General features: G+C 34.8%; 1 protein-coding gene across 2 annotated transcripts in view; it reads right to left on the bottom strand.

Annotated features, from left to right (window-relative positions):
* Positions 1-27170, bottom strand: part of DIAPH3 (diaphanous related formin 3) — a 503028-nt gene that overhangs the window by 195325 nt on the left and 280533 nt on the right. For both annotated transcript variants that reach the window (XM_017538779.2, XM_017538781.2), the window contains one exon: positions 10828-11067. In XM_017538779.2, coding sequence (XP_017394268.1) covers positions 10828-11067 — 240 coding nt within the window. The remainder of the gene's footprint in view (positions 1-10827; positions 11068-27170) is intronic.

Here is a 27170-nt window from a genome sequence, read left to right as displayed (position 1 = left end):
AGGACTATTTTCAATTCTTTCAGTACTGCAAGATCAGAAAACAGACATTCATAACAGGCAAATGGGAAAAGGTACTAGAATAAACAATCTGCAAGGGAACAAATACAATTAGAATACAAATATATTTTTAAAATGCTAAACTCTGATGATCAAAGACATCAAAAAATACAAGATATCACCTCACCAACTCTCCAGCTAACAAAAACGTTCTCACCAAGAACAATGAATCATGGCAGGGTTGCAGTGAGACTAGCACTTTCATAGTGCCAGTCTATGAAAGCCACTGCACGCATGTACAAATCGGTAAAACCTCTAGGAAAATAATTTAGTAACATATGTCAAAAAATTTAAAAATATTCTTGTTTGGAGTAGTTTCAGAAAACTCACTGGAGTCCAATATTGTCCAGACAAAGCTATATAACTAAACTGCTATTTTAGAGCACAGATTTCTTAGGAACTTCTCATGGGAACAATTAATAAAAATTGGAGTAAGTGCTTAGAAAGCAAACATGTTTAGATTGTACAAATGGACCAAATACATTAATTTTAAACTAAAGGTTTTTTAACCCTTAAAATTTATTAACAATTAAAATACTATAGTTAGAGCAATTTTAGCTTTACAGGAAAAGCATAGAAAACAGAGTTCCTATATACCCTTCCCTACATGCATAGAAATTCTGTTATAAACACTTTACACTAGGGTGGTACATTTGTGACAAATAATATATCAGTATTGACACATTATTATTAACTAGTTTCCACAGTTTACACATTATGGTTCACTATTTTCTGCAGTTCTACATGTTTTGATAAACTCAGTGTTATCCATCCATCACTACAGTGTTATAAAGAATAGTTTCACCACCCTAAAAAATTCTGTCTCACCTATTCATTGCTTCCTTCTTCCCTCTCCCCAGAACCCCTGGCAAATACTGATGTTTTATTGTCTCTATACTTTTGTCATTTACAGAACATCAAATAGTTGGAATCATACAGTATATAGCCCTTCCAGTCTGGTTTCTTTCACATAGCAGTATGAATTTATTGTTCTTCCATGTCTTTCCTTGGCTTAAGGAGATCATTTATTTTTAATACTGAATAATATTCCAAATACTACAGTTTATCCATTCACATATTAAAGGACATGCTGCTTGCTTCCAAGTTTGGGCAATTATGAATAAAATGGCTGTAAATATTTGTATGCAGGTTTTTGTGTGGACATAAGTTTTCAATTCATTTGGGTAAATACCTAGGTGTTTGATTACTGGATAGTTTGTTCTAGGTATAGCTTTGTAATTGCCAGCCAACCAGTTGATGTGCCACATTGTGCTTTCCCACTCACAATGAAGTTTGTACCATATACTTACCAGCACTGGGTGCAATCATTGTTTAGTATTTTAGCAATGCCAGTATGTTTTATTGTTTTAGTTTGCAATTCCCTAACAAGATATGCTGCTGACTATTATAGGGGCAATAATATTCCACCCCCATACTCTTAGGGTCCTTGCTGATCTGAGACTTTAATTTGATGTGAGACACATCAACAGGAGAAATGTGTAATGCAAGTTTTATGTAGCACAAAGGCCATCAGAGAATGCAGACTCAAAGAAATACAGTCACTCATATAATGGATTGGGTAAAGAATAGTTGTTAAGAAGCAACTACATTAGGTGGGAAATTATTTTTAACAAGGCCTCTACAAAATTCTCTTTGTTATGACTTCTTGTTGTTGAAGATTAAGGATATGCATCTTTCTGGTATGGGAAGGCCATCTTTTGCATGAAAATTTCATCTTCTGCTTTTAAGAAATGGCAAGGAGGTCAAAGTGATCTTTCTACATCTGCTGTTTTTCAAGTATCTTTAACTTAAGTAGAATAGCATATTTTAAACCCTTCAGTATCTTTTCATAGATTTACTTGCCACCTATAAGTTTTGATGGGTGTCTGTTCACATCTTTTGATCATTTCTTTAAACTGGATTATTTTCCTAGTTATGAGTTTCAAGAGTTTTTGTACATTTTGATAAAAGTCCTTTATTTGGAAAGATTTTCTTCCAGACTGTTGTCTTTTCATTCTCTTAACTGTTTGCCACAGAAGTTTTAAATTTTAATAAAGTTCAATTTAACATTTTTTCTTTTGTAGATCATGCTTTTAGTGTTATATCTAAAATGTCATAATCAAACCAAAGGTCATATAGATTTTCTCTTATCTTCTACAAAATGTATAGTCTTGCATTTTATATTTAGTTCTATGATAAATTTTTAGTTAATTTTGTGGAAGACATATGGTCTTGCAACTTTTTTTTTTCTTTTTAATGTACATGTTCTAACACCTTTTCTTTAAAAGAAAGACTATTATTTCATTATCAAATTACCTTTGTTCCTTTGTCAAAGATCAACTGACTATATTTAAATGAATCTATTTCTGGGCTTTCTATTCTGTTCAATTATTTTATTTATTTATTTTTTTCCTTTGGCCAGTAACACTGTATTTTGCTTGCTGCAGCTTTATACTAAGTCTGGAAGTTAGGGAGTGTCAGATTTCTGACTTAGTTCTTCTTCAGTATTGTGTTGGCTCTTCTGGGTCTTTTGCCTCTCCATACAAACTTAGAAATCATTTTGTCAATATTCATAAAAGAACTTGCTGAAACTCTCACTGGGGCCCTATTGACCCTATAGATCAAGTTGGGAAGAACTGACATCTTAACAATACTGAGGCATGCTTTCTATGAACATGAAATATATGCTGCTTTATTAGATCTTCTTTGATTTCTTTTAAAGTTTTGTAGTTTTCCTCATACAGATCTTATATGTATTTTGTAAGATTAATACCTATGTATGGTTTTTGTTACTAAAAAAATTTGATACACTATTTTAAATTTCCAATTCCAATTGTTCATTGCTGGTATACAGGAAGTCACTGGCTTTTTAAATTATGTGACCTCATAATCTAAAACCTTGATATAATTGCTTAATAGTTCCAGGAGGTTTGTTTTTCTGTCACTTTGACAGGGGGTGGGGTTCTATAGACAATCACTACATCTATGAACAAAGAGATTTATTTATTCCTTCCAAATCTTTATAGCTTTAATTTTTCTTGTCTTATTGTATTAGCTAGGTCTTCCAACACAATGTTCAAGAGTAGTGAGAGGAGACATACCTGCATTATTTCCAATTTTAGGGGAAAAGCAACTAGATCCTCAAGTATGATGCTAATGTCGGTTTTATGTAGATATGTTCTTTATCAACTTGAGGAAGTTCTCCTCTATCCCTAATTTAGTGAGAATCTTTCTCATGAATGTTGGATTTTGTCAAATGCATTTTCTACATCTATTGGTGAGTTTTCTTTCTTCTTTAGCTCATTGATGGTGATAGATTACATTAACGGATTTTCAAATAAAAAGTGTTTCCTCTGCTTCTATTTACTTGGACAGATTTAGATAATTGAAATGATTTCTTTCTTACATGTTTGATAGAATTTACTGGTGAAACCATCTGAGCCTTGTTCTTCCTGTTCTGGAAGGTTATTCATTACTGACTCAAGTACTCTAATAGATTCAGATTTTCCATTTCCTCTGTATCAGATTTGTAGGCTTGGTGGTGTTAATAATATTCTTCTGTTATCTTTTTAACATCCATAGGATCAGTAATGATAATCCCTCTTTCATTTCTGATATGGGTAATTTGTATTTTCTCTCTTTTTATCATGGTTAGCTTGGCTAGAGATTTGTAAATACTATTGATCTTTTTAAAGACTCAATCAGATATTGGTGGGTTTCATTTTCTCTATTAATTTTCTGTGTTCAATTTCATTAATATCTGCTCTAATATGTATTAATTTTTTGTCTTGCCTATTTCAGAGTCCATTTGCTCTTCTTTTCCTGGGGTCCTAAGATTAAAGATTATTGATTTTTAGATCTTTATTTTATAATGTATGCACTTGATGATCCCCTGCTCCTTCACCCACACCGAATTTCCAGCTCTCTGAAATCCCCTCCCATATAGTGGGAGCTCTCTTTGCCCTCCTGGATTTTCCCCCTCTGAGGTCCCCTTCCACCCAGTGTGGAAGCTGTCTTTCCTCTCCTGGATTCCATCTTTCTAAATTCTCTCATTCAGTGTAAGGAAAGTTTTCCTTCTCTGTTTTTTTTCCTCTAAAAACCATTCTCACTCAGTGTAAAAGTGGCTTTTCTTTCTCTCATTCAGTGTAAATGCTAGCTGTTTCTTTCTCTCTCTACCTAAATAAATCACTTTTCTGCAACACTTTGAGGGTCTGGTATTTACTCCACAAGTGCACTGTGCCATGGTCTCCTCTCTCATTCTTAAAAAAGTCATAACCAAAAACCTAAAAAAAGTCCTCTCAAAAAAGCTAAGGGCTCCCCTAAACCCGAACAGTATTTGTTTATAAGCATGGTGCTGAGGAATATTCTGAGGCTTCATATTTGGGGAAAGGGTAATTTGACAGAGTATCTATGGTTGCTATGAGAGCAGGAAGATGAAGGCACACAGGCAGCCTATTTGCTGAGCCTGACCAAAGTCACTCTATCCTTTAGAATTCTATTAAAATAATCATTCTAATTTACAACATTTAATTGCAATTGAAAAACAAAGGTGACATGAAAAGAATTTACCAAAAACACTATTTAGAAAAGCCAGTTAAATATTTCTTGGAAAATGTCATAGATTAAATGTGTTAATGAATGAATCAAAGGGGGTTAAGCATTCTAAATAGTTTTACATGGCTTTGGAAGTCAGTATTTCTGTGATTTAATTGGCTGCATGCAAAATAAGAATGGCATTTGTTATTTGTGAGTCTTTGGCCCATAACTGCTTTACTTTCGAAGGTTGCCAAAATTTACTGGTATAATTTTGCCAATCTAATAAGGAATAAAAATCCCTCCCAAAATACACTGAATACAGATGGAACAATGGATTTGTTTGGCAGAGATTTTTCTTAAAAATAAATTCATAGAGGACAGGAAAAAGCGATACATAGGATCAAAATTTCACAAAAACGACTCACAGCATTAACATGTGTGACTGTGACAGGTATGCAAAATACAAACTGCCTGAAATAGGCAAAGGTATCCTGTCTCATGCTTTTATAGTCACTAAAACTCTACCTGTACAAGGTAGAGACTTGCAAAATGACTTGAGAAACAGGCCTTCAACTTATTTCAGTTCCACTATGTGCCTCAAATTCACACTTCTTTTCAGATTCATTTTCAGAGTAATGTTTAGCTTGGCATGAAAGAAAAGCAGCAGTTTTTGAAAATATTTTCACCACTCATTCTTTTTTTTTTTTTTTGGCAGAGTCTCACTCTTTTTGTTCAGGTTGGAGTGCAGAGGCACACTCTTGGCTCACTGCAATCTCCACCTCCCAGGTTCAAGCGATTCTCCTGCCTCAACCTCCCCAGTAGAATAGCTGGGGTTACAGGTGCCCCCACCACATCCAGCTAATTTTTTTATTTTTAGTAGAGACGAAGTTTCACCATGTAGGCCAGGCTGGTCTCAAACTCCTGACCTCAGGTAATCCGGAGCCCCTCAGCCTCTCAAAGTTCTGGGATTACAGGCATGAGCCACTGCGCCAAGCATCACCACTGATTCTTAAATGAGAAAGTAAAGTTGTTTATTTTTTGTTTTGGTGTTGGTTAATTTTCATTTTTTCATGTTTGCTTTTGATTGCAGACTACCAGTCAGGGATTTTCCATTCCGGGATATGAAAGTAAGGCAGAAGACCAAGTGATTCATGCTTCAAGTTGAGTATCAAAATCACCTAGGAAGTGATTTTTAAAATGCCACCAATCGGGATCCACATCCATACTTACTAAGTTAATGGAACTGGTGTGGGGGCTGCAGCATCACTATTTCTTAAAGGGTGCTCCAGGTTGTTAATCAATGTCATCCCAAAGAGTGATGTCACAGTTTTGAAAAGTGTCTCATTAGGATTGGTGGAAACATTAAAGAATAAGAGAATTCAATGTTTGTTGTTGTTTCTATTGTTTTAATTATCTTCATCACATCTGCGGTGAAGTTATTCTACTTTTTCTACTGTTTGCTTATAAAAGGAATATCCAGAATCCAATAAAAAACTTCATGTATAAGAAAAGAGAATTTAGGCAAAAAGTAATCTTGCTTGTCGCCCTCCCCCATTTTAGCACCTAATCCTAAAACCGCAATAGCCCCATTACCATGTATTCTTTGACGACTTCAATTTGGAGATGAACTCATTAGATATTCTACTGCCACAGAAAACAGAAGGCTTCCTACAAAGTGACAGTATGGGTAAATTTAAAGTAGGATCAATAGTTATTTGTTTGTGCAATTTTCCCAAAGAATAACAACATAAATACCAATAAAAATTAGCTATTACATGTGGTAAACTCCTTCAAAATTTCTATCATTACCCCAGTATAGGAAGTCAGTTGATTTCATCAGCTGGAACAAAGAGCTGCATCATCCTGCTGTATTGATCAGAATGATTTGTTACTTGGAGATTATACATCTTATTAGACATTAGTAAACACTATTAAACACATATTATAGATATTGTATGTGGATTAATAATCTGCCTCTTAAATTTACAAGTCAAAATTATCTTATATATTTTAATATGGTGTTGAACTTTGATGGTTGGATCAAAATCCTTTGAAAAAAGTGAACTTGGCCCTATCAACACAATCTCTTGGAGAAACATCTTTGACACTAACCAGATACAAACTTTTCTAGGTCAGCATTTTGGTCAGATAAACATCTAGCATTTGCTGATCTGATTTCTAAAGATATGTATTTCCACTTAATCAACAGCAGTCCCCCTATTCTCAATATATTCTCAAAATTCCTATTATCTATTTTTTAAATCTACAGCCCAGTAATATATTTGGAGCATTTTTTAATAACAAGCAGCCCTCCATGTTTCCTGCAAAGTTTATCCTTTTAAAAAGTCAAGCCATCAGTAAGCAATACTTACACTATTCTAACTAAACTAGAAGTAGCATTACTGTGACTGAAATGTATAATTCGTTTCCCATCATGAGAGTTTGCATGGGGTGCCAGGTCCTTAAGAGGCCGAGAATATATATTTTGAGGGAGAGGAAGAAGAGGAGAAAGAGGGATGGTTCTTAAAAAAAATATCCTCATGAAACTGATTCATTTGTTGTTTATAACACTATTCAACATGTCGTTTTCCTTTTGTAACGATACACATGCAAAATTTCTTATGAAGTTTTAATCAGGGAAAACACTGTTTTGTTCATGAAGTGAAGTTTCCACATCACTTTGATCATCAAAAAGCCAAGCACTTATACAGCAAGTTTAATTTTTATTTAGATCTTAATCATAAATTCTAGTTTTATTTACCTTATATGTCATATTTTACTTTTTTTTGTCATATGGCACCTCAAATCTTTGGGATATAAGAAAGTAAATTCTTTTCTCTCTGAATTCAGAGATATAGTTATTCATTGCCATGCTGACTACAAATGTCTACAAAGCTATAGTATAGTTCCCCAAACTAAACTATAATAGGCATGAAATTCAAGTATTCATGCTCTTATTTCTAAACAATGCAAAGTTAATTTATTATGAATTTTCATGAATTTTTCATACTTGAGTTAAATTTGTAAAGGGCATTTAAAAGTAAGGATTTTGGATACAGAATGTTAAATGTCATATAATTACCCAGCATGTCTTAACAGATTAAAACATTTCCCTGTCTTTCTCCTGTCAAATATATATGGAATTCTTTGTGTAGGAGCTTATCAACAAACCAAATGCTTTATACTCAGTGTGAAAATTCAATCACAATTGTCAAAGATCAAGCTGCTACTTCTGATAACAAATATGATGAGATATCATCTTGTTCAATATATGCTTTCAACTTGACATGTAGGCTAATAAAAAATATGAAGTTGTAGTATTTATTTTGTTTCTTCCACAACAGAAGGCTCCTAAGAGGGATGATCAAAATACTCCATATCTCTGCATGAAAATACAGTCAACTCTTTATCTGCAGACAGATTAACTGGTTTGCAGACGAACTACAGTAAAATAATAACAGCATGCATTGCATTTGTAAAAGATTTTAAAATTACTATGCATCAGTGATTCTATCTCAATGAGAGGATGTCTATTTTCAACTACAAAATAAACATAAAACACTACTTCATGTCTTATGGCAACAAGTTTCATTCATTGAACAGCTATTTACTGAGTACTTACTATATACCAACCACTACAGTAGGCTATTCTACCTCGTTAATCAGATGTATTCTCCTGTCAACAGCGCTCCTTAGAGGAAGGCATGAGGACATGAGGAAGAGCATGCAGCAAACTTTTTGTGAGTCAACTATAATTCTGAGATGTAAAACCTAAAGAGGATCACACTTTTGCAACAGGAAACAGACCGAAGTACACGTGTGTCTGTGGACTTTACCCTATCTTGCCCCTCCCCCTGTTTTTCTTACTTTGCTTTCCTTCTCAGGGAAAGCCTGAATCTGCCATTCTTGCTTGCCTCCTTCTCCTTCAGCTTCCAAGTTCATAACGGCACACCCTGACAATTCCTCAGATGTCCCTCAATTTGTATACTTCCCTATATCCCCACTACATTCTACCTCAGATCCCTCTGATGTTACCTTAGCTTGGAACTCCATCATCTATAAAAGCACAGTGATCATTATTTAGTGGACACTCAAACCTTTGCTAAATAATTGAATAAGGCAGCTTCTATTAGAAGCCCTTTAAGATACTGAGATAAACAAGAGTTGGAAAACAGTTAAAAAAAAAAAAAACAAACCAAAAAAACCCTGATCTCATTCTCTTTTGAGCAACCACTTCAAACATCTCAGTAGCAATATTTCCCATTCATTGGCTAAGGTAGACAAATAGGAGTTATCTTTGATCTTTCTCTCTTCTCATCGTGTCCCATATCATCTTTCCTATTACCTTCTTTGTTCAGTTTCCTCTGTCGCTCTCTTAGGTCTCACACTACATGTCAGCCAGATACCAAATACTTCCTCACTGTAATCCTTTAACCCAGTGCTGTCCAACAGAACTTTCTGCAATCATGGTAATATGCCATTTTTATGCTGCCAATGAGTATGGACACTGAGCACTTGCTATGTGGTGAGTGTGACTAAGGAACTATGTTTTTAATTTTATTCAAATTTCAACTAATTTGAATTTAAGTAGCCATATATCTTTAATGGCACCAATACTAAACAATGCAGCTTAACCTTCTTCTATACTGCTAATAGACATACCTTACTACAAAACAACTCATCATATTACTTGCCTTACAGAATGTGTCTCCATAAAATCTCCATCATTAGGCAGGATATTCAAAGCTCTTTACAATCTAGACCAATTTACCATCTCAGTCTCATTAGTCCCACTCCTTTCCCACCTAGTTTGCAAAGGTAGTAGGGCACTCACTGTACTCACATATGCCATGCCATAACCCTTATGGAAGTTGCTGACTCTTGCTTAGAATACCTTTTCCTCTCACAGAACATCTGCTCATCCTTCAAGATCCAGCTTAAATTCTTGTTTCTCTCTGAATATCTAACTGCCCTCTCATAGCCGAACTAGGCTCTTTGTCTTAACTGTGCTGCCATAAGTTTTTGTATATGGCTTCATTAAAGCATTTAATCATAATTAATGGTTTACATGTGGAAAATATGAGTCTTATGTATGCCAGGTAAATATTAATCACATACATTAAAGAGATAACCTGGCAAAGCATCTGGCACAGGATTTTACTCTGAGTAAGCCTAAGACAGATGTGCCAAGTCTTCAGGATGTGTTTTAGGAATTGTATCGTCCATGCTAAGGATCCTCACCAAATATAGGTGCCTAAGAAAACAGAGAGGAAAATAAAATGATGGAGATGGAGCAAGGGAAACGCTCACAAGGCATTGATAGCAGTGAGAGGCTTAAGCCAGGGAAATTGTATAAGAAAATTCATAAAAGTCTCATTAGAATAACTATGCAGTAAACCTGTAGTAAAGCTGAACTTGTTTTTCACCTTTTCTACCTAACTGGCAAGAGCAATAATCAAATTCCTTAGTCAGGTAGTGTGGTTGTTATGAGGTCAAGAACAAGAAAAAGGTTTCCTTGTGATGTGTAACTGAGAAGATTTTGCTGTAAGCAGATCAATAAAGCACTATTACTGTGGCCCACTCCTCAGGAAAGAGCTCTGTTTTATAAAACGCTGAATATCTTTTCTGTAAGGAAATTAAACCTACGAAAGACACAAAAGAAAAAAATAGTGTCTAAACTTCCTCTATTCTCATGTCCTCTAAAATTATATTTAAATAGAAAACACTTTGAAATCAATGATATCTGAGTTGCACTTATTTCCAATATAGTAATTCCCCCTTTAAATAAAGGGGTCTTATTTTTCTCTCCTTTTAGTCTGCTTACAAAAGCAATGCAGAGAAATATTAAATAGTTAAAGGTAAAAATGTTAATGGCAATCCTAAGCAATACTCAATATATACACAGGTATCTGAACTGGGTAAGTATGAGTCAGTATTAATAATATTTTGATGTTCCACTTCATTGGTTTGAGAAAGCATAGGTTTACCATATAATTTTGTTATTAAATAAAATCCTTGAATTGGATTCGCAGATTGAAGAAAATTAATATTTGGATTTAGTTCAGAGGTTGAGTAAATTAGCTCAGTTCACTCTGGGTTTGAGTTCCTGGTTCATTCAGTTCAAGTTCTTGATATTGAGTACATCAAAATAAAAATATTTAAATAATGTAATCAGGGCTGACATTTAAGAGCAAGTGTTCAGGCAAATATGTGTTTTTAAAGAAACAAACTCACTTTACAGAGAGAGCTAAGGTTAAATCCGAAGGTTTGAGCATTCCGGGAGCCAGCATTCATGTAGTTTCCCATTAGCAATACAAGTTCCAGCAACTTGCTAAAGCTTTTGCTCTTCTTTATCTCTTCGCAGGCAGTACTGACAGCCATGATGTCAGGTTTGATGTTGTTCACCTGCTCTTCAAACTGAAGCTTAAAGAGAATAGCACTGAGCCGTGGCCGTAGTCTCTTCACATTGCTCATCTGATTGAAAAGAAAACAGCAGATTTCCTTTAAAATGCATGGTATACTTTAGTACTGTACGACTGCAAGTAATCTGGGATGATTTATTGGTATGACAGTACCAAAGAAGCAATATGTCTCCTAAAACTGATAGCAGGAAGAAAGAAAAGCCCTGCTTGTTTTTGTAAGGAATCCAGAGTCATCCCTCAAAACCTAAATTAACAATTTAGATACTCAATGAAAAGAAAGCTTTAATTAAATGATAATGTTTAATTAAGTAATAAAGTAAGCATTTTTTAGACTAAATTCTGAAACAGTAACAGGATACATAGGCAACAAATTACAAAGCATTCATGTCATTATTTTGAATAATTTTTGTTCAATACTGTAAAACACTGGGTCATGTTTAAAACATATTCAGAAAGGTCTAAAGAGGGTTTGTTTCCTTCAAATAGCAATTGCTGTCCTCAGAAACCCTGCTGACTAACAGTATGTGTTAGATAGAGGGAGAGTAAATAGGTCCCAATTTGTACTAAATTGACTTTCTTCAGAAACACAGGAAAGCAGAATGACTCCTGACACATACTAAATTAGCAGAATCAGAGTTAGGAAACATGGGAGTAGCAGGAGGCAGGAGCGGTGCAAACCCACAAATCTGTCACATGCCAAGTTAACCCTGTCTGGGTTTCTCCAATGGGAATGTAGGGGACTGGAGGTGTCTAAAAGAACAAAGGGGCAAATTTCTGCCTTTATCCTTACTCCTCTGTTATAACAGCACACATGCAGGAAATAACCACCTACCTGTAGGCTGAAGACATACCACATATTAAGCTAGATATGGATTCCTTGACCAAATGCATTAGGGATTTGAGACTTAAAACACACTGAAGGGGTGGTAATAGTAAAATTGTTGAACTTCAACAACTATTGTAAATATCAAAAGCAGGCTGAGGCAAGGTCAGAAGAAAAGCAGTGACAGGTTAAAATAGGGACTGATTCTCTTAGTCACAGGCTGTAAAGGAAAGGATAAAAAACAATGCTATACGAAGCCTGTAGGGTGCCAAATATAACGAAAATCATGACTATTTGGGACACAAAAAGCTGTCAACTCATAATATAATAATGACCATCACTTAAAATATACTAGACAAAGGCTTATTAGATTCTAATATATTATAGACATTGCCTTAATGACTTAACTCAGCTTACTCATCTGACAAAAATTGAGCAATAAAAAATTAGTTCTTTGTACACACCTCTGGGAGAATGCTTTCATATAGACCAAAGCCTTATAGTAAATGAAAAGTTCCACTTTCAAATAATATAAATATCTAATTCATACTTAGCATTCTCCCCAGCCCCTTGCCAAATTAAATGGTTATGCATCTACAATTGAGATTCTAAGAGCTCAACTAATGCCGGTAGTAAGAAGTCTACTTCACAAGATACTTTAAGCAATGTCTTCACATTCCACTGTCTAGAAAAAATAAAGAATGTAAGTTCAATAAGTATCAAAAAAGAAGCAAAGAAAAAACATTATTAAAAGTTTATAGAGTAACTTCAAGCAATATAAAATTATAGAGAGACAAAGAGATGCACTATTAGAATACTGATAATTACTGGGCATGAATTGTTCTTTTTAAGCAGCGATCACTTATCACAAAGCCATTTGTCCTAAAATATATGTCTCCAGATGGGTTCACTTGCCTGAATTTATTGCAAAAGGAGACATTCATATAACATTGGTAACATGTACAGTGCTCTATTACACCTAACATGTCCTTCAGAATAGTCAGAGGTACAGAAGAGCACTCACATGTAGTACCCGTAGTTATGACCATTCTAAAGGTATATAATGGGCTTATAGCATCTCTGTTTTCAGTAGGTGCCATTACTCATGATTATGAAGCCAGGTACTTGCAATAAATGTGAGAAAAAACTCTCCAGTATTCTATGCAAAACATTTGTATTACAAAATATATTAATTCTAACATATATTAATGTACTACTACTTTCATGCACAGGAGAAAAAAGAGACTGCTTAAGCCTATATTATCCCACCCCAAAATATGTTAAAGCTTTCCTGCTGACAAGCTAACCATATGTAGCCAGCATAAAGTAATTAATTCACCTAGAAAAATATAACCTAGATTTGTATGAATAATGAGTGTATCTGGCACTAGGGACAAGTACCTTGAAAAGAAAGAGTAAGTCTATGATGTAATGCAGAACAAAGTGCTACAAGTTCATGAAAATCCCTGACAAGGCAAAGTCAGGAAAGGTAACCTAAAAACAAAGCTTTGAACCATACTTTTTAAAAAATTAGATGTCCTTTTCCTATTGTTCTTTCTTCCAAATTTAGATAAATCAGTATTTGACTATTATTGAGTAAATGTATTTTAATAAACAAAATCATTGAGCTGGAAAGGAATCTGAACAGTCACCTGTAGATGGTGCCTGTCTTTAGTTCACTATTTAGCCATATGATGAACTCCTAGGCCAAATGATTGCCCTTTTTATTTAACAACAAAATCTCATTTAATGTTCCAAGATCTAAATCTTAGAATCTGTGATAATAATAGAAGGCTTGTTTTCTTTTTCTTTCTTTCTTTTTCTTAAGGCAGTGTCTCACTCTGTCGCCCAGCCTGAAGTGCTGTGGCACGATCTTGGCTCACCACAGCCTCCACCTTCCGGGTTCATGAGATTCTCCTATCTCAGCCTCTTGAGTGGCTGGGATTACAGCCATGAGCCACCACACCTGGCTAATATTTTTGTATTTTTAGTAGAGACAAGGTTTTGCCATGCTGGCCAGGCTGGTCTTAAACTCCTTACCTTAAGTGATCCACCCACCTTGGCTTCCCAAAGTGCTTGAATTATAAGCTTGAGCCACCGTACATGGTCCTTTTTCTTGTTATTTGAATCAAACTTTATTTCTTCAAGTAGTATCAAATAAAAGGTTAAGCGGGGAGAAATATATGTATATGTAAAAACCCCAACCATTGTTTTCTCATCCTCACCACTTCTCACATTCTATCAACACTGGGGATTTGCATTCTGTTCTCCTGCTAAGAAAACTAAACTTCTGACTTGTCTGTCTAAGACTAAGTGGAATGAAGAAATGGAGAGCTATGGTGCTCAAATAAAATTCTGAATGGCAACAGGAAGTCATTTTTAAAAAAAGAAGAAAGGGTTACAATAAACACGAAATTAAATTTCATTTTTACAGTTATCCTTTAAATCTACTGTTATGAAGTCTTAGCAATATAAATTCACAAAACCCAAATCTATGACAATAATAAGATATAATCTGAAGATCAATCCAAAAAAGTAAAAATACTTTGATTTCAAGAAAAGCAGGGAGCAGTACTGCTGTAACCTCCCACCCACAGTTGTCATATGTTAGAATGAAGAGATTCTAAAAGCAGTGACTGGTAAAAATCAAGAAGCAATATCTGGCTGGGCTCAGTAGCTCACGCCTGTAATCTCAACACTTTGGGAGGCTGGGTGGGCAGATCATGAGGCCAGGAGATCGAGACTATCCTGCCAATATGGTGAAACCCCGTTCTACTAAAAATACAAAAATTAGCTGGGTGTGGTGGTGTGCACCTGTAGTCCCAGCTACATGGGAGGCTGAGGCAGGGGAATCACTTGAGCCTGGAGACAGAGGTTGCAGTGAGCCGAGATCGCGCCACTGCACTCTAGCCTGGCAACAGAGCGAGACTCTGTCCCAAAAAAAAATTAACAATAAAAAAATAAAGAAGCAACATCTAGAACCCTAAGGGTAATTTTATTTCAAAATTTAGTTTGTTGGCAATATACGTTGTTGGAGAGGGGACAACATAAAAAGACCTTTAGAAAACCAATGAACCAACAAGTATTCACTAGGCACCATTCAGTGCTGTGAGGGGCACAGAAGTCATAGTAACTGCCCCTGTAGCCCTTGTTGTTGGATTCTTTTCTCTGTCTTAAAGAGTAAAAAGTTGGAAAGGTCCCAGGAAGATGTAATCTCTTGTAATCTTATTATGGTTATATTTTTCACATATAATTTTATCCATTATTCTATGAGGAAAAAAAAAATTTTTTTTATACCAACTTTGTTTAACACCATATCTAGTTATCTCTACACATTTTATTTTATAAATAAGAGGTACTCAGATGTTTTATTCCCTCGTCCTACTATGCAGACTTACACGGAACACCTCAGAAAGACTTATTTTTTATTATTCCCTGAAGTCATTATGAAACTAACTGTTCAGTTAACTTTCTAACAGTACAGTAACCTGCTGATTGGGAAGTTACTGGCCTCAGTCTTAATTTATAATACTCTAAAAGCATTAGTTCATATACTTTGTAGATATCACATTATAAGGAATAATAGAAAAGCATTTCAGGAAGGTGAAATGACTCTTTCAAGTCACCTGGCTAGTAGGAGCCAGGCCTAGAGCTAACTAGCTGCTAATCAACTGTACTTAACACTCAGAACATCACAATGTGAAAACTAATAACCACAATTTACAAACCATCTGGAACTCTGCTATGTTTTCTTGTAAGTAAAAATGACCTTTAATTTCTTCACAGCAGTCATCAAGTAACACTCTATAGAAAATGACCCTGCAATGAACTCTGCCTGCCACCTATACTATCTCAACATTTCTTACGTCTCTCTTTAGTATACCCAACTACCTCCTATTGTACTGATTTTTTAAAATTTTTTTCTTTTTGACAGGGAGTTTCTCTGTTGTTGCCTAGGCTGGAGTGCAATGGTGCAATCTCGGCTCACCGCAACCTCCGCCTCCCAGGTTCAAGTGAATCTCCTGCCTCAGCCTCCCAAGTAGCTGGCATGTGTCACCACACCTAGCTAATGTGGTATTTTTAGTAAAGATGGGGTTTCTCCATGTTGGTCAGGCTGGTCTCAAGCTCCCAACCTCAGGTGATACGCCTGTCTTGGCCTCCCAAAATGCTGAGATTACAGGTGTTAGCCACCACGCCTGCCCTGTGATGAATCTTTAATACTCTTTCAGATCTACTTTTGTTCTCTCTCCGCAACAGGGGACCCACAGCAGTAACTGCTAGGAAACAAGTTGCACAGTAGGAGGTGAGCAGGTGGCCTGGAGCAAGCAGGTGAAGCTTCATCTATATTCATAGCTGCTCTCCACTGCTAGCATTACCACCTGAGCTTGATCTCCTGTGAGATCAGTGATGACATTAGATTCTCATAGGAGTGAGAACCCAAATGTGAACTGCACACGTAAGAGATCTAGGTTGCATGCTCCTTATGAGAAGCTAATGCCTGATGATCTGTCACTGTCTCCTATCACCCCTAGATGGGTCCTTTCAGTTGCAGGATAACAAGCTCAGGGTTCCCACTGATTATACATTATGGTGAGTTGTATAATCATTTCATTACATAGTATAATGTAATCATAATAGAAACAAAGTGCGCGATAAATGCAATGCACTTGAATCATCCCAAAACCATCCCGCTGCCATCTGCAGAAAAATGAAACCGTTCACCAGTGCCAAAAAGTTTGGGGACTGCTGCTCCACACTACACTCTCCACTCTTACTCGCCTATTAGCTAATTCTTCCATTCTCTGTGGGAGGGGAAGGATAAGCAAGAAGAATGTGAAAAAACAAATGCAGCTCTATGAAAGACAAAAGAAAGTACTTTAAGAAAGTAGTGTGATCTGCTTAGATCAAAGAATTAAGACACTAGGGAAAAATTTTTTGAACCTGATTTTTCCAATGATATAAAAAATATCTTTCACTGTTAATAGACCAATATGTTCATGATCTCCAGAATTCTCTGGAAAAAAAAAAACACACACACAAGTTCATTTCACTTGGAGAAAGGCTTAAAAAAAAAAAAAAAACTATTCAAGTGCCTTATGCATGAGGTAATACTCAGAATATGAAAAATGTTTTTAAAATAAATGTACTCATATTAAAGCTGCCATGCTAAAATTATTTAAGAAAACTATACAGAAACAAAGTACATATGGTATAATTTTTACATATTTCATAGGAGAAAGGTAAAGCCAAGACTTGTAAAAAAATATTAAAAGGCTAAAATGTACATTCCTCCTCTTAAGAAATAAACAATTGGTTACAGACATTAGAGACTGCTGCACCTTTGTTTATAAATCCTTATCAATTCTGGATCACTAAGGATTTCACAGGATTTCATTTCCAAATGAGTTCTGAAGATACTCAGGGTCATCAAGTGGTAAGGCTATGAATGGTAAAGCTAAAGAGAAAAGAACTTCCTATTTAATTTGGCAGTCCCAGCATACAGTCTTAACACATAAGTTTCATATCTGTTGAATTAAAAAGCTGGCATAAACCCCAGAATCATATCAATGTCTTAAATTCATTCATGCCCACTTCCAGACAATCCCCATCCCATCACAGAAAACCAATGTTTTGATTTCTATCACTATAGCTTAATTTTGCCTGTTCTTGAAATTTATATTAATAAAGCTATATGGTAAACAGTTTTATATCTGCCTTTTTTCACTCAAAAAAATGACTTTCAGATTTATACACACGTTGTATAATTCTGTACTCTGTTCCTTTTTATTAATATGTAGGATTTCCATGCAAGAATATACCAAAAGTTGTTTATCCACTTTCCTGCTGATGGAGCTCCTCCCCACTATGTCCCGCCGCCACCCACCCCTCTGCCCAGTTGGGAGCTATGTAGTAGGTTGAGTTGAACAGAGACCCACAAAAGGTTTGTCTAAATGCTAACCTCTGGTACCTAGAATATGATCATATTTGGAAACGGTTTTAGCATACATAATTAAATTAAGAATCTTAAGATGAAATCATCCTGGATTTAGGGTGAGCCCTAGATTGGGGCACTGCATCTACCCAGAAACACCAAGGATTGTGAGTAGCTTGCTAAAGGTAGCAGAGAGGTATGGACTAGATTATCACGCAGAGCCTCTGGAAGAAAGAAACCCTTGATTTCTGGACCCCAGAAATGCAAGAGCATCAATCTCTGTTGTTTTAAATGACCAAGATTGTAGACATTTGTGGGGGCAGCCCTAAGAAATTAATATAGGCTATTATTAATACTCTTGTATAACTCTTTTCACTTCTATTAAATTAGTAGAAGATGTAGTATAAATGTATACTTAACCTAAAAAACTGCCAAACTGTTTTTTACAAAGTAGTTTATATGATTTTATATTCCCTTTACCAACTTATGTTTTATTCTAGACATCTTTTATCTTTTCATGTTTGGGTCCATACAGCATTCCTCTAATTATTCAATGTGGTGTGATGCAGAGTTGAGATTCATTTTAGTCCCTAAGATGTATAGATTTTACAAAATCATTTGATATAAAGAACACTGTTGAACATCAAATGATAGTATCTTTGTGGATCTAACTTTCTAGAAAGCTTATTTGTATATCCTTAAGCCAAACTTTTGTCTTGGTGTTAAATCAGTAGTTTAAGTACACCAAGTTTGTTCTTCTTCAAAACTGTTTTTCTATATTCTATGTCCTTTGCATACCATATGAGTTTTAGACGCCATTTGTCAATTTCTATAATAAAACCTGCTGGGATTTTGATTGGGAATATGTAAAATCCATAGGTCATGTGAGGGAGACATGAAATTTTAACAATACCAACTCTTCCAATCTACAAGCATAATATGTATCACCATTTTACAACTTCTTTAATTTCTCTCATCAATATCTTATAGTTTTCAGTGGATGATTTGCACATATTTAGTGAAATGTATCCCAAAGTATCTTTAGTTTTTTTATGACATTGTAAATACTATTTTAATTACATTTAAATTTTTGCTGTTTTCAGAAAAAAGTATTTTTGGTACACTGACCATATTCTATGACCTTGGTGAATTTACACAGACAATTGGGTCAGCTGAAAAAAAGAAAAATACGGTATACTTTCTTTCCTCTAAAGTATTGATCAATCGTTTTTTCTTGTTACACAGATTAGTACATTATAAATAATGCTGAAAGGAAGTAATGCAAGTAGACATCTTTACCGGGCTCTCAATCATAAAAAACAAAGCATCTAATCATTCACTATTGAGTATAACTTCAGGTTTTTCATGAACGTCCTTTATCAAAATGAGGAAGTTTCCTTCTATTTCTAGTTCGCTGAGAGTTTTTTTCATAAAAAGACTGAATTCTGTCAAATACTTCTTATTTTGTGTCTGTTTAGATAATTTTGATTTTTCTCATAATTACCTGGTATTTTTTTATATGATACTATGGCTAACTAATTAATTTTGAAATGTAAAACCAACCATGCATTCCTGGGATCAATTCCTTGTGGTCATAACATACTTCCTTATTAAGCTCAGCAATATTTGATAGAGAAGTATTTCGTTGACAGCTTCTGCATCTATGTCCACATACGAGTTTCTAATTTTGCTTTAGTAAATTCCCTTCTTTGATTCCTGATACCAGTAATTTGAGAATTTGGTTTTCTTTTTCAGTGTTTCATTTTTATTTGGCTCAAAATAATTCCTTCTTTGGCCCACCAGTAATTTTAAATTATGTTATGTAATTTTTAGACTGTGGTAGATGTTCTATTATTTTTGTTTAAATTCTGTTGTAGAGAGAAAACATGCCCCGCAAGATATCTACATTTTGAAAATTACTGAGGCTTACTTTATATTCCCATATGGTCCACCTTGGTAAACATTTGATACGCGTTTAAAAATAATGTGTTCTTTGCAGTTGTTGTAGATAGTGTTCTATAAATATGAGAACAAGTTGGATGACAGAAGTATCTTGATTTTCTAAGTATTTACTGATTTTTTTTGGTACACTTTTTCTAGAATTTATTCAAAGAGGGGTGTTAAAGTCTCATTATGATTGAGAATTTGTCTATTTTTCCATTTATTTCTGCCAGGTTTTGCTTCAGAAATTCTGATGCTCAACTGTTAGACATACATATTTGAGATGATTATCTCTTCCTGGTGAGCTATTATTTTTGCTATTGTGTACTGATACTTTATTTCTTATAATATAGTTTGCCTTGGAATATATCTTCTTGGAAATACACATACCCATGATACTTGTCATGTCCTTAGTTTATTCCTGTTTATTTTCCTTGTGTTCTTTCTGCCCTTTTCCCTACTACTATTGTTTGTTTGTGTCCCCCCAAACATGAATGTTGAAAACCTACTCACCAGTGTGACAGGATTATGACATGGGGTCTTTGGGGGTGATTGGATCATGAGGGCAAAGTCCTTACAAATAAAATCAGCACCCTCATAAAAGAGGGCACAGAGAGTTGCTTTGTCCCTCCACCACGTGAGAACACAGACAGAAGGCAACATATATGAATCAGAAATGAGTGGTCTCTCGCCAGACAGAGAATCTGCCAGCATCCTGATCATGAAAGTCCTGGCCTCCAGAACTGTGAGAAATAAATTTCAGTTGTTTATAATCCATCCAGTTTATAGTACTTTGTTATAGCAGCTCAAATAGACCAAGACAACCTCTTTTATCCTTTTTCTGTTTTCTGTTAGTCAAGCAATTTTTAGTATTCTATTTTCTCTACTGGCTTAACTATACCTCTTTTTATATTTTCCCTGGTTTGTCTAGGATTAATATGTCTTAATATATCAATCTAACTAGAGTCACTATTCAGTCAAAATTGTACCTCTTCATATTTCTCATTTCTTACTTCACGCTTCCAAATTTCATATTTCAGACTTTCTGCACAATTCTATTTCTTCTATACCATCATTACTATAATATATTTTACACTATGTACATTATAAACCTTGTTATGCAGTACGTTTTTAATTACAAATTTTCTTTCAAAGAAAAATCATAAGAAAAAAGGTTTACTATTTCAGGTACTCTGAATTACTTTTTGAAGATCTGAGTTTATTTCCCTTTTGCCTGAAGGACAACCTGAGGGCCAACCTTTAGGGTTTCTTGTAGGGTAGGTACAACAGTAACAAACTCTCTCAGCTTTTATAATACTAAAAATGTCTTCATCTCATATTTTTTTTTTTTTTGAGACAGAGTCTTGCTCTATAACCCAGGCTGGTGTGCAATGGCGCAATCTTGGCTTATTGCAACCTCTGCCTGCCAGGTTCAAGTGATTCTCTTGCTTCAGCCTCCCGAGTAGCTGGAATTACAGGCATGCACCACCATGCCCAGCTAATTTTTTGTATTTTTAGCAGAGACGGGGTTTCACTATGTCAGTTAGGCTGGTCTCGAACTCCTGACCTGTGATCTACCCCCCTTGGCCTCCCAAAGTGCTGGGATTACAGGCGTGAGCCACTGCACTTGGCTCATCTTATTTTTTTTTTAAAGTTATCCATTAGCTAGAAAACTTAGAGTTTCAGGGTATTTTTTTAAAACACCTTTCTGTTGAGCTTCTTGCATTTTAAAGGCTTTTCTCTTGACTTCTGCAATTACTTCTGCGAAGCCTGCAAAATCTTTTATCTTTGTGTTCCTATATGTACTGTGCCTTTTATCTTTTTCCTCCCCTCAAGTTACTTTTATGATTTTCTCTTTTTCTTTGGTTTTCAGCAGTTTTACCAGGCTGTGCCATGATATCTTTTTCTCTTTATATTTATCCTGGTTGGGATCTGCTGAGCTTCTTAAATCCTAAGTTTATATTTTTCACTGAATGAGATTCTTTTGGCCATTATTCCTTCAAATATTTTGTCAGCCACAGTCTCATTCTCTTCTCCTTTTGGGACTCCAATTACAGGTATTTTAGACTGAATGATATCTACCAAATAATACCTGTTGTTTATTATTTTATTCAGTCTTCATTTCTACATAGCTAAGAGAAAATAACCACGATAAAACTGCCTTCAAATTTAACTCACTCTTCTGCTATCTCCAATATACTATCAAACTCACACACTAAAATTTTTAATTTAGCTATTAAACTTTTCAAAAATTTCTATATAGTAATTTTTTACAGTTTCCATTTCCTTGAAAGTATTCCTTAATTATGACCATGTTTTTCTTTAATTCTTTGAGGATCATTTGCTTTAGTTCTTTGAAAATATTTATAATATCCATATTTTGTCTTTGCAAGTAAAATCCAAAACCTGAACCATTTTGGACTTTTTTCTCTTTTTTCTCCTGACCATACATTCCATTTTATTATTCTTTCATTTTTAATTCAATATTGCATTCGATATTGAATACTGTACTTATATGTAACCAATCTCAGTTCTGTAATCTCCCATTGAAAGCCATTAGTTATTATTATTATTATTATTATTATTTATTGAGACAGAGTCTTGCTCTGTTGCCAGGCTGGAGTGCAGTGGCACAATCTCAGCTCACTGCAACCTCTGACAGATATTTCATCTGTCAACCTCTGGTTCAAGCAATTCTCCTGCCTCATCCTTCGGAGTAGCTGGGATTAGAGGCACATGCCACCAAGCCCAGCTAATTTTCTTATTTTTAGTAGAGATGGGTTTCACCATATTGACCAGGATGGTCTCGATCTCCTGGCCTCATGATCCACCCACACTGGCCTCCCAACGTGCTAGGATTACAAGCATGAGCCACTGTGCTTGGCCTATTTGTTCTTATTTTAGCAGTCAAATCAATCACTGGGTGATCACCTTAAATCGTATAGGCTTCAGTATAAACTTTGTTACTGTAGCTCTGTGGAAAGTACGATTTGTTTTCCTAACCCCTCTAACTTAGTGAAACTCAATGTCCAAATTGTCTTCCCCAAAAGTTCATCAAGACTTGATGTAGGTTTTATTAGGGTAGGTCCAGAGCCAGTCTTTCTTTAGGGTGTGGACCTGCTTCCTAAAGCACAAGCTCTTCCTTGTTTGATTGAATGCTAAATATGCTAATGAAGCATTAGGATGCTCTCTTTTAACTTGGCAATGGCAGAAGTCCAAAGCCTCCCAGTAAAGCTGAATCTTAGTATCTCTGTTCCACTCTCATCCTGTAGAAGCTGCTATCTGGCTAGTCTTGCTCAGTGTATGAACGCTCCAGCTCCAGGGCACAGACTCAAGGGAGATACTCACAAGGACTACTGGATTTCCTTTCTGCACATTTCCTTCCCTATTAGTGCTCTGCCCTGTAAGTACCAGTTGTTTCACTGCCATAAATTCTCATCTTTGCCTCCCTCAGCTCAGAGAACCATATTCCCTGCTAGAACTCAAATCTCTGATTTCACAGGAAAACTGTCACCAGGCCAAATTAAGTTTCTGTTTGCTGAAGAACTGCAGCTTTTCTCTACCAGTTGTCCACTGTTTGAAAAAGCTGACCTATATATTTTGTCCAATTTTATCACTGTTAGCAGTTTATATGTTTTGTTAAATGTATTCCTAAGCATTTTAAGTTTTCTAATGTTGGTGTCAACATAATTTTTTACAACTTTTTACTATAATTTCAGTTTTTAAAATACAAAAAACCCATCCTGTACCCAGATTAAACCTGCGGTCCACATACTGATCCATTTAATTTATCATATCCTCTCTTCCTCTCTACATATATACGTATGTACATATGTACACATGTATGTATGTGTATAAGGTGCTGTATGTATGTATGTATGTATGTGTGTATGTGTGTATAAGGTGCTCTCCACAAGTTTTTCCAATGTTAAATTACAATTTCTTTCCTTTATAATTAAGAAGTAATTTATGGGGAGTTGCTTCGAGGCTATGTAAATGTTATGTATATAACCTATTTTCATCAAGTTTTGATATTTGTATCAACGAAGACAGCACACTTAAGTAGGAAAATACAGAATATACTCAATTTTATTAACACTGAACTTTATAAACCCTTTCAGAAACAATAGTACCTTCAAGAGCATGACATAAAAGTGTAAATGAACCAGAATACATCTACAATAATTACACCTTAAGCCACAGCTGCAACAAAATTGCCTAACTCTTCAATAATTTAGTTCCATAAGTCCAGCCTTCCCTTTTCCATTATTTTTCCAAAATAATCTTACAAGAGTATAGGTAAAGCAAATCTCAAACCTCATAATGAGATTTGAAGAGTACAGAAAAATGATTCCTAGGCACTAGATGAAAGATCTAAAAGCGACCTTAAAACAATGTTGTTTACAAAGTGATGAATCATAAGAGACCTTTTTGCTTATAACTACAAAATGCTTTAGGCTGTATTTCAAATGAATGATGCATGGCTAGTAATTAGTAAGTGACTATAATGATGTTTTGTTTTGTTTTTCCAAATGAAAGAAATTAAGCAGATTGTGCCATAAAATTTCAATACTACTTAGATGGTCTAACTAGAAAGCATCATGTTCCCATACCAAAAAAAAAAAAAACAAAAAACTTATCATCAAAAAAATAAAAACAATCCACAATTCTATGATGAACTAAAATGCCACCACTTTTTAGCAGGAATTTAGTGGGGCAGTGGGGATTTTAGATTTTAAATCTCAAATTAGAAAAAGCAGAAACTAAGAAAAATTTCCAAAAAATCTTACCTTGAATTAGCTATCAATTCAAGTTCCTGCTTAAACATTCTAGGTAATTTTTACCTTGAAGTTAATCTACAGTTATTAAAAATAAATTGCTGAAGCACTGAAACATAGAGAAACCACTGCTAAAAGCAACTTTAAGTACAGTAGGGACCTACAGCAAATAGAAATACAAGAGTGATTGCCAATATAAGAAATGAAGTATGCCCTCAGTGTCAAAAAACCATGGTTCATAGGTGAGTTGTAGTAAACAGGTTAAAAAGTTGTCTCATCTATGTAATGGTAATGCCTATTTCTGGAGTTATGTGAAAATGAAATTTAACTTTACTCATTCATTTGCATATCAAATATTTATTAAACCATTATTTATGTGTTGAACACTAATTCAGGCCTTGAAGATTCATATGGGGAGAAAAAAAATCCAAGAACCTGGGTCACATGGACTGTGTCATAAATAAGCAGAGAGAGAAGGGGAGAAAAAGAGACACAGAAATATATGCTATAAATAAATAGAAAATAGGGTAACAGATAGAGAATGATGGGGACAGCATCATTATAATGAAAACTTCCATAAGGAAGTGGCATTTGGGCCCAAGAGAAAACAACAAGAAAAAACCTGACATGAGAACAAGAAAATGTATATAGCTGAAACAGTGGAAAAGGAGAAGGGCAGTAAAATTTGGGATTAAAGAAAGGGAGACTACATTATCTTAGAAATTATCATGAAACTAGAAACCATTATAAGTGTCAAAGAAAAAAACTGAAAGAATTCACTGGTACTAAAAGAAATGTTAAAGGCATTTCTTCAGGAAGAAGGACAGTGATTTCAGATAGAAGACTAGATTTACACAATAATGTGAATAATACTGGAAATAGCATACAGGTGAGTAGATGTAAAAGACTTTTTTTTTTTTTTTAACAAAAAAGACTTGAAATTTCTTTCAAAAATAAATACTCCAAGTCCTAAAGCATCACTAATATAGCAAAACAAAGAATAAGAGTTAATAAGTCAAAAGAAGATAACAGACTCATTAAAAATACTCAATCCAAAAGGTAGTAAAAGAATAGCAAAGAATAGATGAGATAAATAGAAATTAAATAGTAAGATGCTAGATTTAAACCCTGCCATATCGATAACCACATTAAATTAAAATGGTCTAAACATTCCAATTAAAAGGCAGAAATGGTCAGATTGGATTAAAAAGCAAAATTCAATATACTGCCTATAAAAACTGTAGGTTAAAAGGAAAATGATAGAAAAAGACCTATCATGCTATCACTAATCAAAATAAAGCTGAAGGGGCTATATTAAGATAACATAAAATAAGTTTCAGAAACCATTAGAGTATTTTAAACTCGTGAATGACATAAATCTCATTTAATTTTATAACAAGAGTCACTAGCTGCTATGTGAAAATAGTGTATTCAAAACATGAAGCACAGGTCCTGAAACACAGTAAATAACAAATGGCAAATACAAAAATACATATGGTATGATGAATTGGCATAGCATCAGCATCTGTAAGATAACATTTTTCTCAATAATATTGTTCTAACATTAATAACCCTATTTTATTCTACTTTAAATTTGGCTTTCCATTGCCATTTAATTAACATTAACAAACACACTATAAGCACGGCAATCCCTGCTGGACTTCCAGAATTTTATCTAACAAAAGAGGGATTATGAGAATTCATTAAAATACTATAAACGTGATACTTACATTCTACAGTGACTTGACTAAATCCTCTGAACTTGCAACTGGTAATTAACTACATGTTCAAGATTGATCAGTGGACCAGGTAAAGGTCAGTTAGTCACAGAGTAAAGGGAAAGCTGGAGCTGGGAAGGTAGGATCCAAACAGAAAAAACAACGCAGTCAGATCCGTGAATGTGATTCCAGCCAGCTCAACATTTTATATCTATCTTTAAATGTGGACATCACAGTAGACATTCAAGTTTTGGCTGGTCTTTTGGGGAGGCAGGGTCAGGAGTAGATATACAGACAGTGTGACACAGGAAAAGCCCTCTATGTTGCAGACTAGTTTATTCAATAACAATAAATAAAGGAACCTTTGTCTACTATATTTGCTAACAGGCTCGTATTTCAAATAACTCTGCCCAAAATACTCTTAAATGACTAATTCCTTGCCTTTAATTTAATCTACACAATTTTACAAATTCTTGTTTCTCTCTGATCCCAGAATATTAATGACAAAAGTATTTCTCTATATTCCAAACACAAACCCATTAAAAACAACACCTTGCTGTGTTTCTTAGTATTGACTGTATGCAGTTTTTATTCTTTGTTTCCACGTTAGGACAAGTAAAATTCATTCAGGACTTCTAAAAATAAATTGGTGGCCTTTCAATAATTCATTTGGTGTTTGGGTTATGCTTTAATTCAAGCCATTGATTTGGTAGGTGCATTTTGGGAGCATTCAGATAAAATCACTGTGATATATTTTTTCCAGGCAACTCCTCTGCCCTTCGGTAATAAAGTCTGAGGATGTCAGGGGGGCCAGGTCTGTGATCTGCAATTTAAGCAGAATGGGAGAATTATGTAGATACTAAAACATGGGAAGACAAAGGAAAGCCTTCTGAAGATGAGACACGAGGTGGTATTCAGGTAATGGACATAACTAATTAAGACTAATGGGCATAAAAAAAAATT

This window comes from Cebus imitator, unplaced genomic scaffold (genome assembly GCF_001604975.1).
Source record: "Cebus imitator isolate Cc_AM_T3 unplaced genomic scaffold, Cebus_imitator-1.0 Scaffold114, whole genome shotgun sequence".
NCBI lineage: Eukaryota > Metazoa > Chordata > Mammalia > Primates > Cebidae > Cebus > Cebus imitator.
This window is presented reverse-complemented; position numbering and strand designations above follow the sequence as displayed.